This window comes from Colius striatus, chromosome 25 (genome assembly GCF_028858725.1).
Source record: "Colius striatus isolate bColStr4 chromosome 25, bColStr4.1.hap1, whole genome shotgun sequence".
Taxonomy (NCBI): domain Eukaryota; kingdom Metazoa; phylum Chordata; class Aves; order Coliiformes; family Coliidae; genus Colius; species Colius striatus.
The window spans coordinates 5,049,241-5,069,470 of record NC_084783.1 but is presented as its reverse complement, the minus strand read 5'-3'; the positions used below and the strand labels follow the sequence as shown (position 1 = coordinate 5,069,470).

General features: G+C 45.2%; 1 protein-coding gene across 3 annotated transcripts; it reads left to right on the top strand.

The window, feature by feature from the left end:
- Positions 1–381: 381 nt before the first annotated feature.
- Positions 382–8,746, top strand: LOC133627779 (HAUS augmin-like complex subunit 8). 3 transcript variants are annotated; one of them, XM_062014877.1, is made up of 11 exons: positions 382–791; positions 1,092–1,162; positions 1,250–1,305; positions 1,609–1,678; positions 2,379–2,492; positions 2,992–3,074; positions 3,664–3,735; positions 4,255–4,413; positions 5,281–5,422; positions 7,165–7,306; positions 8,063–8,746. In XM_062014877.1, the coding sequence occupies exons 1-11, from the start codon at positions 751–753 to the stop codon at positions 8,181–8,183; spliced, it is 1,071 nt and encodes a 356-aa protein (XP_061870861.1). In that variant the 5' UTR covers positions 382–750; the 3' UTR covers positions 8,184–8,746. The 3 variants fall into 3 exon arrangements, with proteins under 3 accessions (XP_061870861.1, XP_061870860.1, XP_061870862.1); XM_062014876.1 differs by having other exon boundaries at positions 1,585–1,678; XM_062014878.1 differs by lacking the exon at positions 1,609–1,678 and having other exon boundaries at positions 774–791; positions 1,092–1,305.
- The last annotated feature ends 11,484 nt before the right edge of the window (positions 8,747–20,230 follow it).

Here is a 20,230-nt window from a genome sequence, read left to right as displayed (position 1 = left end):
TCCAGACCCCTGAGGGAATTGCTGGAGCTCCACGATTTCTTCCCGCCCGTCTCCCGCCTCCCCCCCGCCCCGAGAACTCCCGCACCTGCCTCACAGCGCCCCACCACACGGGCCTCGGGGGACAGCACCGCTGTGATGGCACCCCGTCCGTCAGGAGCGCCACCGGCACCACGCCGGCTACAGAGACGAAAGAGAAAGAAGGGAATGAAGGGAAGAAGGAACCTGGATGCCCAGGGGCGCGCTCCGCCTCTGTTTTACCTCAGCCGCCGTGTCAAACGGTAGCGACTAACGCCGCCGCCCGCCACAGGCCCCGCTCGCCACTTCCGGGTACAGGGAGGCAGGGCGGCGCCCATTCAGCGCCTCGAGCGCACTGCGCATGCGCGCAGCCCCGCGCCAGGCCGGGAGGCGCAAAGCACCGCCTGGAGCTGCGGGAGGAGGCGCCGGGCTCGCCCCGGCCCGGCCCGACCTGCGCCCCCGCCTGTGGCTCCCTGCGCGGCTCGGGAAAGGGTGATGTCGGGAGCCGGGGGCTGGGCCCTGCGGCGGGAAGAGGGAGTGGCCAGGTTCCTGTCAAAACCAAACTACACCGGTGCCGTTCCTGGCCGGGAGCGTCGCCTCCTGGCACCGTGAGGGCTCCCGCTGCAGAGGCGGTGGTGTCGCTGCCGCTTTTCCAGCGATTCCGTAGCTCAGTGGGGCGGCGCAGAAATTCCCTCCCGTAGCGTTCTTGCCGTTCGTCAGCTGAGTCTGCAGAGCATGGCCACCTCCCGCCCAAGACCTGAGGCGAAACCGGCGAGGTCAGTCACGTTTAGGCGTTGTCAGCCCGTCGCTTCGCGCTTTGCCCTGGCGCCGAGGGGAGCGTGGCGGGGCTGTGCCGGGGCGGGAGGGCTCCGTGCCCGGGCCGTGACCCTGCGGCCCGGCCGGGCTCGTGTCCCTGCTCCGCGCCGCCAGGGGGCGCGCGGGGGCCGGCGCTGCGCGCGCGGCGGTTCGAACGCGATGGCGGCCGAGGCGGCGGCGTGAGAGCGGGGTAGCGGCCCGCCGGCCGGCTCCTCGCTCCCCGTCTGCGCCCGCTGTCGTCTACTGCTTTGTGTTTGCAGGATGTCCGGGCAGGCCCCCAACCGCAGCGCCAGGGGGGCGAGCGGACGAGTGTCCGAGACGGAGCCGAAAGGTACCTGGGCGGAATGGCGAGCGCGGTCCGCCTGAGGGGCGAGGCGGGGCGGCGGGCCCGGCTGAGCTCTCGCCGCTTCTTCCTCAGGAGGACGGGTCGTGAAGTCGCGCTATCTGCAGTGCTTTCAGAAGGACGGCGAGAAGGTAGTTGGACGACTCTCGGGGGCGCTCCGCGGGGTCAGAAATGGTGCGAGGGGCGGCTGGGGCGTGTGGCAGCGAGACCGAAGCGATACCAGCACCCGCCGCGGTTCGGAGCGAGTCGTGGTGTAGCGCTGGATGCAGTCTGGGATGGCAGCTCGAGGTGACTTGCGAAGCAACAAGACGAGCTGGGCCTGTAGTTGTTTATTGTCAGCGTTCAAGTCGGAGTGAATATAGATTGCCGGTGACAATGATATTCAGTCTTACTCATTTCTTGATTGTCAGGGTAATTCAGTACATTCTTTTTCGACATCCACTGCTAAAACATCCGCTGCCACTAAACCCAGATCAGTGCCTCGGAAACGTGGCGCTTCGGCTGGTAGGTATTACCAGAATTTAAGAGCTCTTCTTTTGTGTATTTATTTCCAGCCCTTAAGAACTTGATGGTACCCTGAAGAACTCTAAAATGCTGCTACAAGATGATCTTTTGTTTTACTCGCATCTGGATACAGAGGGAATTAATAAATGATGTGGGATTAAGAGGTGTAAACTCAAGTGCATTGAAGTCTCCTTTGAATCTTCTGATAGAAAGTTAATGTTCTGATAGGAGACTGTTTTGTGATGAAGTCTTTGGGTTGTCTAACCTTATTTCTTGCCTCCTGCACAAGACTTTGAACTCTGCTTTCACTGTGCCCTCACAGTTACCCAGCTTTTCTATTTAATCTTTTCAGTAAACCAAGAGTAAATGACTGAGAATCTCTGGCTGCAGGACAGTCCATTTTTGTTTCTTTTGCAAGAGTCACAAAAGAATTTTCTAACAAAACTTTTCTCCAGGTGACTTGAAAATCCTGAGTTAATAACATTATTCTCTGTTGTTGAGCTGTGAAATGTTTCAGAGGATAACATTCTGAGCCACCTTATCTTGAGATAAGTCAGGGAGGAAGCAAATGAGAGAGAGAGAGACAAAATATGTAGAAGCTTGTGTAAGGTGCCCAAATATTAGTGAAAGCACACAGAATTGTGACTTTGTGCAGAATCTACTCTAATTCTTTTAGTCTGACAACAGCTTCTTTCTTCAGGTCGTGTCCCTGGCTCATTAAACCAAAGCAGTTTTGAGAAAGGTGACTTGCAATCCACTTTATTAGATGAAGATAAAAGTAGTCGACCAGAGCTTGATCTTTCACCTGTTACTGGTAAGCTTCCACTCATACTCAGGTTCCAGGTTTATTATTTTTCATGTCTGTGCCATGACTTGATGATAAGTAACCTTCTGTTCTTCTAGATTCATGAAAGGACTTCTGAAGGGAAGTTGAATGTTGTTGCAAGTGTCCTTAAGCAGAGCTATTAAGACCTTTGGAGTTTAATTTTAATCATCTGTTTTATTTAATCGTCTGGGTGCTCGGTTCTTTTTGTTTAGCATTGAGTTTTCAAGAACAAAGTGCTCTCCATTCTTTGTTCCTGTGACAGATGAGTGTCAGATTATCAGCCCTTTGGCCAGTTGTTTCCCTGGGATCTGTAACTGTCACTTGCAGCTTAATGCTCCCACGATGCACATCTCGTGTCATCAGACTCAGAAGCAGAGCACACATAATAATCTTGAAGTTGTCTTTGCATGTGAAGGACCTGATGGTGTGTTGTTCCACCCTGTATACTTTGGTAGAAGAGGGCAATAACTTTTCTGTTGCAACACAGATAAAAGTGCTTGTGAAGAGACTCATCATTCAAAACCTGTTTGCAAAGGAGCTACTGGGACACGTAAAAGCCGAGCAAAAAAGGTGAGTCTCACTGCTTTCATGTGTGTCTTTTGAAATGTGTGAAATGAAGGTTCTCTGTTTATCTTTAATCTCCATAACAACTTTGGGGTCCTGGAATCAGCTGAAGCCCTCTGGAAGAAGTCAGAGGCTATGTCTGTTGTGTTGCTGGTGATGTTCTTGTTTATCAGATGTCTTAACACTGACTGAAGTTTTGCTTCCATTCCCTGTGGTAAAGAACCTGCTCCACTTGTAGCATCTCCTCAAGTGTATTCTTCTTGTGTTTCTGTCCTACTTGTTAATTAGATCAGATCTTTCAATATTTTCTGACCTTTTTACTCAGAAAACCAACATTGATTCAACCTGACTCAAAGTGCAGATCTTGTTCAACCTAGCACTGAAAAAATGTGCTGAGAATGTTACAGAAAAGGGTGAAGCACAGAGGTGTATTGAATGTGCATTGTTTAATAACCCAGCCTTCTTTGGAGCAGACTGTTGTTGATGACTCGATGATGATTCTGGGCACAAATGGAACTTTCAGTGATTTGTTTGAACATTAGAAGAATAATTGTTGAAATACCAAATTTGCTCTAGTATGTTCTTTTCTTTCTAGAAGGGAAATGATGATGTTGTGATTGAAGAGCTGGAGTCTCTGACACTGCTTTTAACTTACCTAAGAATAAAGGTGAGAGTCAGTCAAGTATTTGGTATTTCAGACGGAAGAACTTGATATTGAGGAACTGTTTAATGCCTTGTCTATGCTTTCTGACCTGTAACAGTTAGATTTTTGTGACTTTCTATGTTTATGCTTGTAAAACCATTTTCCTTGCTTTGAAAACTCTCTTAGAGTGAATGCAGTGCCAGTTTATGAAGCTGGGTCTTGTTCTTCACAAAGCAGGGGTATGCAGAAGTCTTGAGAAGACTGAAGGAGAGCGTTTGGTTGGGTTCATGGTTGTAGCAATGACTTTTTGCTCTTTGTTCACTCAGTGCTTTTTATGTCTGGTTTTCCTTTACAAAAATCATTTGGGAGGTTGAGGGAAGATGATGGAGGGGGCACTAACTATAATGTCCTGTGCTTATTGCATGAGGTCTTTGCTTCCTTAACTGCAGCTCTTTGATCTGGTCTGGTCCTTACACTTGTTTATTCAGAGTAACTTAGACTAGTGTTACTTGAGTTAATATTTTGTGTGTGTGTGTGTAATAGGCAGAAAAAAATCTTGCTGAGCTGGAGAAAAAAACAGAAGAGAACTTGTTAAGGTTATGTGAAGAAAAGGAGAGACAGCAGGAGAAGCTCTGGGAGCTGAAGCGTGAAATTCTACTCAAAGAGAGAGAGCAGAGACTAGAGGAAGCATTAGACAAACAGGTAGGCTTTATTACAGTCTGGACCTCTTCTCTATTGAAACAAGCTCACTTAGGAAGTAGTCCTTTATCCAGAGAAGATTCTTCTGCTTCTCTTGTCTCCTGGGACGTGGTTTTATGCATCTTAAAATAAAGATTGACTTCTTGTAGCACGAAATGTTTCCTAGTAACCTAAACACAGACCTTTTGTCACTTTCTTGGTTGTGTCGTGTACATAGGCAAGGAGAAGTTAGAGCTGCAAGGGGCAGCAGTAGTGCACTGATCACCAGAGTACTTTACAAGCTCTGCAAGTGTCTTAAGCCATGTGAACACCCTGCTGCTGGGCAATGACAGTTATAGCTAGAGCTTGAGATGTTGACCTTTAGATGAGAGGTGGACATCTGTACTTTGATTTATTTTTATACATCAGCGATAGTTGTGGCCTGATTGTAAGAAGGCAAGTTTCTAATTAAGTTCTTGGTAACAGGTGATCTTAGAAGCTAAGTCTTCCCCTCTTTGTCAGTGTTTTGTTAGTTCTGTTGCATCACATTAAAAGGTAGTTCTTTGGGAATAACAAATGTTCAGAACTGATCTTAGGTTTGCTTTTAATAAATATGCATTGCAAAAATTCAACAAGACTTCAGTGTTCTGATGAATACACTCTTAACTGTAGTGTCATGTATAGTACACTTCACCTGATCTATTGCTAATAGCTCTCAACAGCAGTAACAAGGAAATTGGTTTTGACATAGACATTTTGGGGTGGTAGAGGAAAATCTAGTAAGCAGCATTAGAGGAGTATCCTACCACAAACTTCTCAAATTCTTCTGTAAATGAGCATTTCAGAGCGGTACTTGGAGTTTTTTATAAACTATTTGTGCCTCTCTTTCAGATGGATGTACTTTCCCCCCTTGTTGCTGTTTGTGAACAGTTTAAGGAGCAATATAAAAACTTTGCTACTTCGCTGGATGCCGCTAGACATAAATTACCCATCAGGAATATTCACATAGAAGGAGATGCACAAACATACCTTGGTATGGCAATTGGATTCATCAAACTTCTTATAAAAAATAGCGATTTTGTGATATGCTAGCTTTTTGTGGTATGCTGGCTCTCTGGCCACTGCAGGAATTTATGTGCTCTTACAGCTTGTATGGACACTGGGCTGCAGCAGTAGTCACATGTTTTGCTGTGAGTAATTTTTGTCTCTGTTTAACCACTAAACCACACCTGAACAAGGTTTTTATCTTGCAGCAGGAAAAACTGTCTAAACTGGGGCAGCTTTCATGCAGAAAATTGCTAAAGAAAGTGTGTGTTTTACCTATTTGTGGCATTCCTCTTCCTTTCTAGTTCCTAATGAGTGAGCAAGTTATAGAGTTACAAACATACTGTGATCTCTTTTTGTTTCTGTGTTTGAGAGATAAAGTCACGTGGGTAGACGTGCTCACATTTCCTGTACAACTAGAGTTTAAATGTGCCCTGGGATATCTTGAGCCAGAGAGTGCTTGTTTGATAAATGAGTACTTGTGTTCTGTATTGAAGTCTGGACAAAAAAGATATCTTTAAACTGCTGATCTGCTAGTAATGAGATTCTTAAACCATCTACAACGATCTTGCTTACACTTTAAAACAAATGGAGGAGATTTATTGAAGAACTTGGTTTTTTTGTAAGGAAGATTGAAAGAAATACTTATTTTTGGTTGGTGAATGCTGAAGGAAAGGACTGGATCAGTTCCATTTTGGGATTATATGCAAAAAGCAATGTATGTAAGTGGCCAGGGAAATTTGGATGTATAAAATATGCTTTTCTCTTGCATTTGTCATGTGAAAGTCTTTTACATATTCTAAATGAAAATTTGATTAGCAATTTTATTAGGCTGCTCGTAGAATCGCTGTACAGTGGGGGTTGGAAGGGACTTTTAGAGCTCATCCAGTCCAGCCCCCCTGCCAAAGCAGCTCCCACCTAGATCAGGTCACACAGGAACGTGTCCAGGTGGGTTTGGAAACATCCCAAGAAGGAGCCTCCACAGCCTCCCTGGGCAGCCTGGGCCAGGGCTCCCTCACTGAAACACTGAAACAGTTTTTCCTCAAGTGGAACTGTTTGTGTTCCAGATTCTTTCCATCACCCCTTGTCCTGTCACTGGAGACAACAGAAAAAAAAGTGTTGCCCCAACCTCCTGACACCCAGCAGTTAGATACTTGTCAATATGAATGAGCTCCCCCCTCAGTCTCCTCTTCTCCAGACTGAACAGCCCCAGATCCCACAGCCTTTCCTCAGAAGGAAGATGCTCCAGTCCCCTCAGCATCTTGCTGGGCTCTCTCCAGCAGTTCTCTTTCCCGCTTGAGCTGGGGAGCCCAGAACTGGGCACTGGACTGCAGATGAGGCCTCCCCAGCACAGAGTAGAGGGGCAGCAGAACCTCCCTTGACCTGCTGCCCACACTGTTCCTGATGCCCCAGGATGCCATTGGCTTTCTTGGCCACGAGCTCACATTGCTGCTCACGTTTAATTTGCTGTCAACCTGGACTCCCAGGTCTCTCTCCTGGAGCTGCTCTCCAGCAGGTCTGTCCCCTGGTTTTGCTGCTGTTAGTCTCCATAGCTAAAAATAACTTAGCTTTCCCAGTTTTCTCTTGGGGTGATTGTGAAAGCTGAACAAACAGTAGCTTTCATTACCTAGTTCACTTGTTTCTGTGGATATTTGGCTGTTAAGTAATCTTGTATGAGTTGATGCCACTGCCTGTATTTTTGAATGAGATCTTTACCATCTGATATTGTAGATGGCCTGCAGAAGGAGTTAACTGTCACACAGGAACTTCTGGCAGAAATTATGCCACGCTACTCAGAAGAAAGCACACAAGTGTTTGGGGTACTGAAAGACCTTAAAGAAGTCTCTCAGAAACTGGATCAAGAGATTCAAAGGTATTTACAGCGAATCAGGTGAAAAGACTTATTGGCTAAATGTTGGGAGGAAAATCCATAGTTTTGCCAGACCGTGTGTAGAATGTGTCTTGGAAGAGGATTAACTGAGGGAACAACACCGAGTTTAGTTCTGTCTGTAGTGGGCATCTGTATTTCCATCCCTACCCTACCTACTGTCAAAGGAAAGACGTTTGGACTTTTCATTTTGTTTGTTTCTTCTAATTGGCCAAGTTTTGTGTGCCATTCCCTGACACTTCCACTGAGAATTTCAATGGCCAAGAATAGCCCTGGGAAAGTGCAAGTATATAGGAGATGAGAACTGCAGGAGACAGAAAGGCAAACTGGAAGCAGTGTGTCTTAAATAATAACCATGGAAATGTATCACCCTTTAGAAGTGACAGGGTGCACAGAAAAGGTTTTTTCCTTAAGTATTGAGTCAACAAATACAAAGTATCACTGAGAGCAGGAGGAAGAGATGAAGCATGATCTATTTCCTTTCCTCCCTTCCTTCATTTCGCTATAATAGATGACAGGTAAAAACTTTGAAGATTAATAGACCATAAAGCATCTCCCCCTGCTGCAGACTTCCCTTCACCAAATTTTAGCCTTTGGGTAGATAATATATATGACAGTTTTTCTTGTGGCTCCATGGTAGGAGAATGATACAAATGTCCAGGTGTCAAATGTCCATAGCCTTTGGGGTTAAGCAGAAGTTGTTATCCTTTAGAGTAACTGATTTAGCTTCATTTATTCCAGGAGCTCCACACAAGTGCAGAACCTGGCGTTTGAAGTTAGTAAAGAAGTTTCTCTGTGTAACCAAAGAAAATGTGAAGAGCAGCATGGACCAGATGTTGTAAGAGACTGGTACTTCGGCTAAGTTTGTGTCTTGTTTGACAAACGAGCGGGTTCTAAAGCAACGAGACCATGCTTCTGTGTGAACATACAACTTGTCCAATTTTCAGTCAGTCATACAACTTACCAACACTTTCAGGCTGTGTGAGCACTGTAAGCATGTGTGCTTCCTAAAATAAAGGGAGTTTTCTTCTGCATTCTGCCCATAAGGAGACCTCCTTTTTGAGTGCAAATTTCTTTGACACCTTCTGCTTTGACAACACTGAAAGTATTTTCTTGGCAAATATGACCTATGTATTCTTAAAGTTCTTGTTTGCCTTTCTTGGAAGTAGCTCCAAGACTGATTTAGACTTTTCAGACTGATTTCCATCTTTTTCCCAAGTAGCATTCTTTAGAGGGCAGTGTACGAGAACGCCAGTGGATCAGAAAGAGCCTGGTCACTTCCACCAAGTGAAAACTTTGTTAACTTTGTGGCTGATTGTCTTGGAAATGAATTATTAAAACCATCAATGTTTTTGTAGTAACCTGCCATCTTCTTTTTAAGGACTTTATTCTCTTTAATAATAAAGATTACTTTCCACTGCTTTATCTCTAGCCTTCATGCCAGAATATCTTCCCTGTTCTACTACAGAAGCTTTTGTTTCCATCTGGGCTTACATAGGGCTAATACTACACTACCATTCTATGATTGTAGATATGCAGTGATGGACTTGCAGGCACTAACAGGTGCTAATGGCAAGCTGTGGGAATCGCACTCAAAGGGTTAAAACTGCCAGTACCTGCTTCTGTGATGCAGAGCTGGGAGGTGGAGGCCTTGAGAGATCAGCCTGAAAAGTAGCCGAGTGAGGAAGCCTTGTGGAGGCAAGATGGTTCTGTTTTGGCTGCAAATGCTGGGATTGAGAGAAAAGCAGCTTCCAAACAGTTTCAGCAAGGCCACAGGTGCCCAGAGTGAGAGAACTGCATGAGCCATGCAATGGATACTCAGGTTAGCACCCCTGTGACACCCCTGACGATGAAAATGAGCAAAAAGAGGGATGTGCTAAACCAGAAATAACTGTTCCTCAACTCTCCACCCAAATCATGTCAAATGTCACCCCAGGGATGAACAGAGAAGTCAAAGTCCCTAGGGGAGAGGAGAGGTTTTTTGGCTTTTTAGCCTTTTTAGTGTTTTGAATGCTTTTGCTCTGCTGCTTCAGAGAGATGCAGCAGGACCAAAGAGACTGAAGACCCAGGTGAGGCAGGTGATGGACTGTACTCTTCTTCCTCACCCAAGCCAGGGACACCTTGGTAAGAATCATGCTTTTTGTCTAGGTGACAATCCCCAGGACAAGCATTGCTGCCATTTTGATCATATATTAGCACAACTGCAGTGTGTTTATCAACAGCAGTGTCCAATCTGTGATATCTGTCACCTTCCTAATTTCTCATAAATTCTAATGCTTGACTTTTGAAGCAGTTTTCAGTGAAAGTCCCCAGCAGCAGCTCCTGACAGACTAGTCAAGCTCAACCTTCACGTGACACAAGCCATTGGCCACTGGCAGCCAACGTGCTGAGGCCAGAAGAGCGTGAATGTGCAGAGAAACCTTAAAGCTAGCTACTGAGTAAGTGCCTGGGAGTGACTGCTCTGCTAAGAACACCTGGGCCATATGTGGCAGGCCTTTCCAGACTGCTTTCCAGGTTTGTAGATGGAATGTGTTCCTCTCAAAGACATATTGTGTCCTGTATTGGTTTCTTTTTTACCTATGGAACCTCTTTCTGCGATGGTTCTTTCAAAGCATTTGCTTGGTGTTGTCTGCATAGTGGTACATTTCTAGCTTAAGCTCTGTGTGTCTATAAAGATTTCTGGCCTGCTCAGAAAATGCTGGGAACATTCTCCTTGCACTCGTTGCAGTGCAATTCACTTTCTTCCTGGTATTACTAAGGGTGTAACTAGATTCTTGCCTCCTTTTATTAAAAAAATAGGAGTACATTGACCTATAGTAACTGGATGTGTAAGGTGTGTGCAGCACACTGGATAAGAAGTCAATATATAACAAACTACCCATTAGGAGTTTGTTAAACCTTTGAGAAGGGCTGGGGAAGGGGAAAAATCCCAGTGATGTCACAGAATTCTTATGTTTGGAAAAGACCTTTTAAGATCATCAAGTTCAGGCAGTCACTTCACACTGCCAAGCCTATCACTAAACCATATCCCTCATATCCCTTTTGAATATCTCCAGGGATGGTGACTCCACCACCTCCATGGGCAGCCCATTCCAAAGCTTAATAACCCTCTTAGTGAAAATGTGCTTCCTCATGTCCAATATAAACCTCCCCTGGCGCAACTTAAATCCATTTCATGTGCTGTCGTTCATTACTGGAGAGAAGAGACCAACCTCCACCAGACTACAACTCCCCTCCAGGGAGTTGTAGAGAGTCATCATGTGTCTTCTCAGACTCCTTTTCTCTAGGTTAAACATCCTCAGCTGCTCCTCATAAGACCAATTCTCCAGATCCTTCACCAGCTTTGCTGCCTGTCTCCTTTCTTGTAGCTAAAATGTATAGTATATCATATTAAATCTCTTTTTTTCCACATCAACTTATCCACGAGCCACTAGGAGAGCAATGAGTTGTTTAAAGTGATTCATCTGTTGTTTCTGCTCCCTTACAGGTGTTAAATGACCTGCAACTAATAGTTCTCCATGTCCAGCCATTCATTCTGTCATTGCCAAGTGTTGCACGCAGCAGGGTCGTGTTCTGAGCCAGAAACGTGAGCTGCACCGACGACATTGGCCACTGGATGGGGAACTTTGCTAAGCAGTCATGTCATAGGTTAGCTGCAAATTTAGATTGTTTCTTTTTGGTAGATGAACATTTGAATAGAAAGACTCCTATGTAGTGGAACTGCTAGTCAAACTGTTTTTCCTGAGTTTAACTTGCTTATTGTGTGTCATTCTGAGGCTAAGGAAGTTAAGAGGCATCTTAAATATGAGAGTGTAGGGATGAAATGAAAATCAAGTTTATAGTGTCTTGATAATTCTGTCTCTGCACAGGCACAAGTCAGAATGTCTTCCAAGTCAGATTTGTTTATGGGAAACCTCATTGCTGGTCTAAAAATTATTAAAGAAGTACTTGTAAATTTTACTCAAGTGACTTTCTACCACTGAGATACTCTTGTATGTGTGTGTGTGTGTGTGTGTGTATATATATACACCTCCAAATGCTACTTAAATCACAGACAGCAACACAAATTTTCCTTGCAAAGTGAAGTGGAATGCTGTTCTGTTCCTGGAGAAGGGTGGTGAGAAAGGTTCTGCTTGCAGTGATCACAGGTACAGGCTAAATCCTTTGGGGCCATAGTTTGTCCCCAGTGCTGCAGGTGGCAGTCATTGTCTGCACTGCAAGCCTGAGGCAAAAGGCCAGTCCTGACAACTGAATGTGCAAAACAATAAAGCTCTTGGGGGTGTGCACTCATTGTTTCAGAAGAATTGTAGGCATTGATTTGAGGGTTATGCCATTCTTCTCTTTTAAGTTGGCCACTTGTAATCATTTTTTGTATAAACGCAAGAACAAGTGTTAGGTGAAGCAGCCTGGCCCTCCAGGAAAGGGTTTTAAACTATTTTGAACTGATCCCTTTCCATCTTGATCTTCTTGAATATTCTTTCTAAGTAATTCTGGTTTGGCTCTTTGCAGAACTGGTTTAGGATCCTCCACCTTGAAACAACCACAGAATTAGATGCTGCTGTATTTATCACTGTACCAACAACAACAAAGAACCACAGAATCACTGGAGCAGGAGCTAAACAGATGTGACACCAGTTATTTTGTATTTTCCTCTTGTTTTCTGAAAACATCACATGCTCTGAATCAGTTGGAATCCTAAACAACTTAAGGGCTCTTTTCAGAACCTAGAGTTATCAATGTTCTCCCTTCTGTAACTTGTATTAATGTCCATTCAGTTTTGTTCTCTCTGAACTTGGGCACTGTGTGTTACCTAAGCATTCATATTTTAGGCCAGAGTTCTTATTGAGTAATTGTTAACTTTCTTGTCTCCTAAGGTGGTGGGTTGAGGGGCTTTTTTTCCTCTTCCAAAAACTGAAAGCAATTGTGAAATGAGGCAGCTGAGTGCCTGGGTGGGAAGGGAGAAGCACTGAAATGCATTTACCTCCTGCAAAACTCTAATGGTCTGAAAAGCAGTTGGCAAAGATCATGTTAAGCTAAGTTTGCACTGCCTGCATTCTTTTCTTTCTTGGGGAGCTCTGACCACATGCTCTCCAGTTGCACTGGTGTTGCCTGACTGTTTGCCCACCACCAGCTCGAGAGGACTGAGATAAAGCCTTTTTTACTGTAATTCTTCTGCTCTCTGCCATAGGGTCAGCAGGAATCAACAGGAAGGAGCATCTCTCTTGCCTCTGGCACACTATAGCTGAAGCCTCACTTGTCTCTTCACCATTACTCCCAAATCTACAGTTCCTTGTTCACACTAGCTTCAAATGGAGCTGAATCCTTGCTCATCAGCAGCAAGTAAGCAGCTCATGGCCCCAGCAGATATTTCTGCATGTTAGGCTAATGAGAACTTCTGGGATTACTGCAGCCTTCCCTGCCTTGGAGCAGACATCCCTCTGTCAGAGATCTGGAAACTCATACTGAATGTGATAAACAAAACTACTGGCTGGACTGTGATTTTCAGGACATGAGAAGAGCTCCACAGCAACAGAAGATGGAACAGCTCTGAAAGGCACCACTGACCCACACTGATTAAGAGCATTTCCAGTGCTTACATTCCTGTTCAACTCTCAGGAATGATTTTCAGTTGTTTCTTCCAGTGCATTTGTGTGTGGTCTGTAAAGCAAGCACGGGGATGGAGGATAAGTTTTGCAGAATAGTCTCAAAATGATGAGTTTCTTTTAAAGTATTCCTGTGATAATGTGTATGCAAGAGCTCTCAAGTTTCCTGCTATTTCAAGATCTTAAATGTCCTATGGTAGGGGAGCAAATGTCAGCTGCCTCTCAAGATGGAACTTTTGTTTTTACAGATAATGTGTACTTGGAGATGACCTGTAGGATATCAAAACTTAATTCCTTGGTTTAATATCTATTCTATGTGGGGATGGGAAGTTAAACGTGATTGAACAATAGAGTTTTCAGGACTACTACCCGTGATTATATTCTCTGTGTGGCACTTTTCAGCTGTGAGGTTTTGGTGTGTATTTCTTCAGAACTTTTTAGACAGTATTTCAGGAAGTTAAATGGTATCGAGCAACTCTAGGAGTGCATCACTGATCCTCTGCTAAACCAGGATGAAGCTTATTAGTTGGAGTGTAAAGTGATGTCAGTACACTTCCACAACTTCAGTGTATCGTGGGCAGAGCATAGGCAGTGTCTGTACAGGCCAAAGTACCCAAAGATGTCGAGAGCCTTGAACTCTTTGTTTTGAGAAACTTGTCTTGACATAACTGAATAAGATCCAATTGCTCACCTTAATATGGTTTGTATGGTAAAAGGACACCTCTACCCCTTCCTACCTCTACCTCTCCTTTTCCTAGTTATAAAAGTGTCCAGTTGAATTTTCAATCACTCTCAGGTATGGAGACGTCACAACCTTTCTAGATCCCTTACTTCTGTATAAAACACCAGACTATGCACAAACCTCTGTTGCATCAGTCATATGTAGAGGCTGAAAAGAAAACTGGAAAGTAATTCCTTACTGACAGCTGTCTCATTAAGCACAGTGCTCTGTTCTAAGTGAGCATCTGACCAGATGAATGATTTCTTAGGACTTTTGAAGTCATTTTGTAAGGAATTAAAATGTTACATTACTGTGAAAGATCAGCCTCTCCCGTTCTGTAGGTGATTAATAAGTATTTTTGACACAACTAGGTAATAATTCCATCCTTGATATCATTATCATGTGATATGCTACTCAGAATACATTCTTAATTTCAGTGGGCTCTTTAATGATCCTTGTAATTTTGTTCTACAGGTGCTTGTATTCCCAGGAGGCAGGATCAGTCTTGTTTCTACCGCTTTGTCTCTGGACTGATGTCATTTCTGTTAAAGACATCATCATTGCTGGTAAGCTTGCAGTAGGATGGCCAGGCTGGTGGGACACTTCTTTCAGTTATCAGTTTCTATATCAGATATCTATGACTAACAGAAAGGAGGCTGTCACAGAAACAGAAAGGGAGAACAAACCTAAGAGTTAAAGCAATGGGTGTAGGGTTTTGGTGGGTTTTTTTACCATGAATATAATGCTGTAAAAATTAACTAAGACCTTAATCTTGGCTGGTGGTACGTAGTGACTGACATGAGTGTACTTCTATTGGGAAGGGGGACGAGTGATTCTGGCTTCCCTAAAGCTGAGGACTTGTCTGTTGTTTATTTTTCACCTTCTGCTGAAATCTAGTGTTTACAGAACTTGATGCAAACATGAATAACTGCTAGTCTTGTTTTTATTGCAGCATCTTTTCTTACATGCACCATTTACAAGTGTATTCTCACAGTCTTTAATTATTACCTCCTGTGCCTTTAGGTCTGGTTATTTGTGTGAGAAGTTAGTGATAACACTCATGCAGAGGCAGTTAACAAAGGCTCATTATTAATATCCTCATCCTACCACTTGATTCTTATGAGTACTCATATTGATTGGAATTTGCAGTTGAGGGGGACAAAAGTGAAAGGAGGCTGAGGGTAACAGCACTCAAGAATTGGTGTCATTTACAGCTTAGTGTTAACTGGGTTTTGTTTGCCAAATACCTGGCTGGTGGTTTTAACTTTGCAGGGTGGATGAGACACAGTGGGGGAATTCTTGTTTCTGCAGAATAAGGATGAGAATGTACAAGTGGTCAGGATGTCAGTTAGACCTTGTCAGAACCAATACAGAGGCATTCACACCTTTTTCAATGAACTGCAGTCCCTCCCTCACCTTTCTGCCACACCAGTAGAGCCACAGCAACCCCCTGCATGCTTTCCACCTGGACAAGTGCCTGACATTCCTGACATTTCCTGAGGACCAGAATCACCTTTTTTGTTGTTAATGAAATAAAAATGTGAAGTATGTGCTGTGCACACGGGTGGGTGAATGTGGCTCACAGATTTGACTGATGAATAGTTTTTATACATAAGCAGTTCTTACAGAACTTCCTTTAAACCCCTAACTATTACCAGATGTGGGTTGCAGGCGGCTGCTGGAATTCCAACACCTGTTGCATCACACTGAATAGGATTCATTTGGCAGGCACAGAAAATTCCATTTCAGTAACTAAATGGTTTGAAATGGTATCTCTGGTTCTAGCCTTATTTGCAGCATTGCACATACTTTCATAATTAGAATATGAGTTTGCAGTCTTTAGAGACTATCATTGCCTGGTATTTCTTGTACTCACTAAACATCAAATACAAACTCTTCAATTTGGAAGAAATTTCTCCTTTAAAAAAAGTTAACAATGAGTTAAAAGGCCATATGCCATGTCATGATAATTTCTAGCTGTGATTTCTTAGGTGTAGAAATACACTGGTCTGTGTTCAAAACTGTTACAGCATTGTGCTGAAGGTGCTGGAGCTTCATTTTAGAAGTGTGCTCTGCTGCAGTGATGAATTCGTTGCTGAATCGTGTCACTGCTCTATCCACAGAGCTTTATTCAGAGATACAACGTGGATGGCTACAGAATGGCTGTTTAGTGGCACCTTATGGGGTTTTTTGGTATGTACCCCTTAGATCTTGGGCAGGAGTCTATAAGGAGCTGTTTGTGGGTCTGCTCTATAGAGACATGCATTAGGTGTAGAGGTAACTGTTCCTTTGCAAGCATAGTGTTGTTTCATCCAGAACATACCTGATCTCTGCAGGACTACTATCAAAGGCCTTGTTTAGATTAGTGAGGTATTGCACACGAGTTGTAGGCTGCCACACCATGACAGCAGCAGAGGTGCTCCATTTTCATTTTACCTCCTTATTGTCTTCAATCAAAGGATTCCAACATGCTTTTAAGTATCACTCTGAGGGAGGAGGCTGACATCAGTATTGCTACTTTGCAGGCAGGAAAATACTGAGATATACGGGTTTTGTGGTTCTATATGAGAATATGACGAAGCTGAAAAAGAATCTGGACACACCACATTTTGCTTTCTCTTTGCTATTTTGATTTTAAAAACCCCCAACATTCCCACTTCAATGTGCTCTTCTAAGTTGCTTCTCAGAGCTTAGCTGGTTTGGTTGGGAAATGATCTTTCTGCTTCCAGAGTCTGAATGAGTTTGAATAAGCTGAAGGAGAATCCAGCAGTAAGGAAGAATCCACGCTCTTAAATGTAGATGAGTCAGGCTATTTCCATTTCTAGTTGAGTTTCAAAGGCCCAGATGCATTATAAACCAGAGTTATTTTATTAAGAATATTGTAAACAGAAGTGCAACCCAGGCTTAACAGAGCTGGCAAAAGCAAATGTTGGATCTCAGCTGTGCCATCGTTGCATTTAGTACAGAGAAAAAGAAAACTAATGTTCCAGTGAAACATTTGTGGAAAAATACAGCTCTCAAAAAGACAGAATGGTGGCCATTGTGCTTAATTCTACATAAAAACAGCCTAATGTCAACTGACCTGACATCATCCCAGAGAATAGCACCGCAGGGTTTGTGGAGAGCATTCCTGTCCAACTAATAAGCATAATCTAGCAAAATACATCCCAGAATCACAGAATGGTGATTTACTTTACACATGGAGAGAAAAGATGTGTTGGGAGGGCCTCTGGTTGACTTTGTGCTTTTCTTTCATGTGCCCTCGATTTGGGGCAGATGAAAGAGTCTCCTGGTCGGTGCTGTAGAGTTGTTTTGTAAAGATACATGAGCAGTGAAGTGAGCAAGAGAGGAGCAGTTTTGCTTAAATAGCACAACAGTGAGCAAAATTCATTCAGCTTACGTCATATTAAAGGCTGGAAACTGCTCCAAGTCATTCTGCAGCTCCTCCCACAGATGAGCTTTAGTGAGAAAAATCCCATTGAAAAGAAATCCAAATGGCCTTTCCCAAGGTGGTGAACAGTCTGTAAAAACTTCTTGTTCAGTAGTGAGAGCAGAAATCTGCTGTTATCATTCTATTGAATAAAACTCCTTTAGTTTTCCACCCTGGTCTTGACAATTAGGACAAGTCTGGAAACAAGATCTGTAGAGAAAAATTAGTCAAGGGTTGTTGATGTGATGAGTGGTTTATGTAGGTGATTTCTTTACAACCTTCCAAACTTGTGTGGCTGTGGCTTTTAAGTGTTGTGTCCAATCCTAAGAGCTGGGATGAGCCTTGCAAAACACATCATCCTTTTGATTTGAGAATGTCACCTGGTATAAAGAATTTTCAGGTGAGGCAGACTTTTTAAAGCCATAGCCTAGTTTCTTTGGGGATTTTTTCCTTCATTTGATAAAACCTGTTCCCTTTTGTTATGCCTCAGCACAGTAATGATATGATGCTGCTGCTTTAAGGTAGACTGAAGTAGGGAAATGCAGTCACATCTAGCAGTGACAGCCATTAGTGAAGATAACCTGAACTTATCAAAAAGCTATGGAGTCAGTGATTTATCTAAAGAGAAGTCATACTAAAATCAGTATAAGTTTCAAACAAGATAAAACCTGAGGCACTGTTTTGTTGCTCTCCTGGCTGTGGACCAATCAGCCTCTGAAGTCCATTTGCTGAAGCAGTCAGGGAAACTTCCTCACTCCTCTGGGTGAGACTGACTTGCAGCAAATGTTTGCTGGTACTGATCCTGATAAAATGGCTGGTGACTGAAATAATTTTAAGAGAGTGAAAAGTAATTGACACATTTGGCAGCTTTAACAACTTGATTTGCTGTTTTTCCTGTTGGAAGCCAGAGGAAAGGGCCTTTGGTGAACAATCGAGCTGCCTTTTGGATACAAATCTGTGTTTTTGCTGAACGAAATGCTGCTCAGTGATTGGTAGAAGAAATGAAACTGAGATTCAAACACTGGAGCTGACAGAGAAAGAAAAGAATAGCATTCAATATTTTTTTCCAGTTTTCCTGGTAGTTTACATTAAGCCAGGTGTGGAGGATTGGAGGAAAGAATCCGTTCAAACTACCTACATTAAGGGTTTTCAGTTATTGCTGGGGCAAGGGCAGCTCTGCTGAAGCACACACCTGGGATCCTGGCTTGCCCATGTTGTCTCTGGCAAGGGATGGAGAAATCATTCCTTGATGTGGCATTTAATCCCTCTCCGTGAGACACGGCATTGATTCTGTCACCTTGCATCCTTGCTTTTGCTTTGGGTGTGCTTTTCCTCCATTTGTGTCAACTCGACTCACCTTCTTCAGCCTGATGCAGTCGAGAGCTCCCCCTCCTGTCTCAAACCCCGGTAACCACGGGTCAGGCCCGAGGGATGGAGATGGACAGAGAGGGCCTAGGAATAGAGGAGGATGGAGTCGCATCAGCCCTGGCACTGGATTTTCAGTTGGAAAGCAGCTCTTTGGTGGGGCTCAGTGGAGTGCAAAAGCTCGCTCGATGGGAGCAGCGCGCAGGGGCTGCTCTGGCCTGGTGCGGCTTGACGGCAGCTTTAAGGCACCTCAGCTCTCGCAGCTGCGGAGTCTGCGTGTGGCACCGTCGAGGAGGAAGGCAGAGCGCTCGGGCAGATGGTCTCCCGGTGCTGCTGAGCGCGGCAGTTGAGGAGCAGATGCCGGCCGGGCTCGGCTGTCGGGGCTGCGGCGAGGAGCGGCGGCTGCAGCCGGGAGCCCGCGGGGGCCGGGCGCGCAGCGCACCTGGGAGCGGGCAGCGCCAAGCCGAGCCCCGGCGCCGGGAGGCGGAGGTGCGGGGCCCGGCCCCCTCCCCCGGTGCACGCCGTCAGGAGCAGGCGGGGAGCCGCAGACAAAGAGCCGGGGCCGCAGCCGAGCGGGCACCGGGGCCAGGAGGGGGCGGCCCGGGGGCGGGGACGCGGCGGGGGCGGGGGCCGGAGGCACCGGGGAGCCGAGCCCGGGAGCGGGGCGGCGGGGGAGGCTCGGGCTGCGCTCGCCGCGAACAAAAGGCTCCTCCTGGCCTCGGAGAGTGCCGTGGCCTGGGGCCCCGCAGCACCATGCCCCGCCAAGAGCCCGGCTGCGTCTGGGGGGTCCTCCTGACCCTCTGCAGCCTGAGCGCAGCCCAGCCCCGGGAGAGGCAGTAAGTACCCAGAGAAGGTCGCGCAGCCTGCGGCGGGCTCCCTGGAAGGGGTGATGGGGGAAGGAGAGGAAGGGATGAGCCTCCCTCCTCTCTGCGAGGGGCTCCGGGAGTGGTTGCCCCAGCTACTTAACAAAGCCTGCGAAAAGTCACGTCGAGGAGCTGAGGTCGGGGAGGCGAGCGGCGGCTGCTCCTGAGCCCAGCAGCACGTTTGTGCTCGCCGGTGCAAAAGTGCACAGCACAGAGAAAGGAGAGGGGGGAAGAAAAGAAAGTCTCCGGAGAAATACCTGCCTCTAGCTGCTCCAGCAAGCGGCTGCAAAGCTTTCTTCTGCAAACAATTCTTTAAGGAATCCGGGGTGTTGCGCAGGGGCTGCTGTTGGGTTTGGGATGGTTGAAGGTAATGATGGTTGCTCCGTAAGAGCACGTGAAGGATTCTTGTGTGGAAAGTCACATTTCCCTGCGGGGAAAGCTTTCTGGCTTTTAGGAATTGAGTCCTCAGCTCCTTCTGGAGTGTTTAGGTTAACGTTGATCAAGGTTTGCTGCTTTCTTTCCTTTATCTATGGCTTATTCTAGCCCATCAACACCATGAATAGCTGCATTAATGAAGAGCCACCCACAGCCTATTTTCATTTGCTTAGTAGTAAATATCTCTTTCTACCAAGTTTTGGTGTGATCTGGCAGAGCTGTTAGTGAAATGTGCTTCAAGGATCTGTCCAGTCACTGTCAAGTTAACTGTTAAATTGCCAAGTTAAATATTTAATGTCCAAACGCTCCTCATGAAGTGATTTCAGTATCTGTGCCGATGGGTTGATGCTTCAGAAAGAGCCACAGCAGTTTAGAACAATGTGAATACATGTGCTTCACATATGGCACTGCAGTGCTGTGCTTCTCTGACAGTTTTAATCTAATCATTTCATCCTGGATGCAGATGGTACTCCCTCTGCAGCTTCTTTCTTA

What these genes read in the sequence shown, in the direction of transcription:
- LOC133627779 (XM_062014876.1), top strand. Translation starts at nt 751, where the DNA reads ATGGCCACCTCCCGCCCAAGACCTGAGGCGAAACCGGCGAG. An exon ending in GAAACGTGGCGCTTCGGCTG is followed by an intron (nt 1,679 to 2,378) that starts GTAGGTATTACC and finishes TTCTTTCTTCAG; the next exon opens with GTCGTGTCCCTGGCTCATTA. An exon ending in AGATGCACAAACATACCTTG is followed by an intron (nt 5,423 to 7,164) that starts GTATGGCAATTG and finishes CTGATATTGTAG; the next exon opens with ATGGCCTGCAGAAGGAGTTA.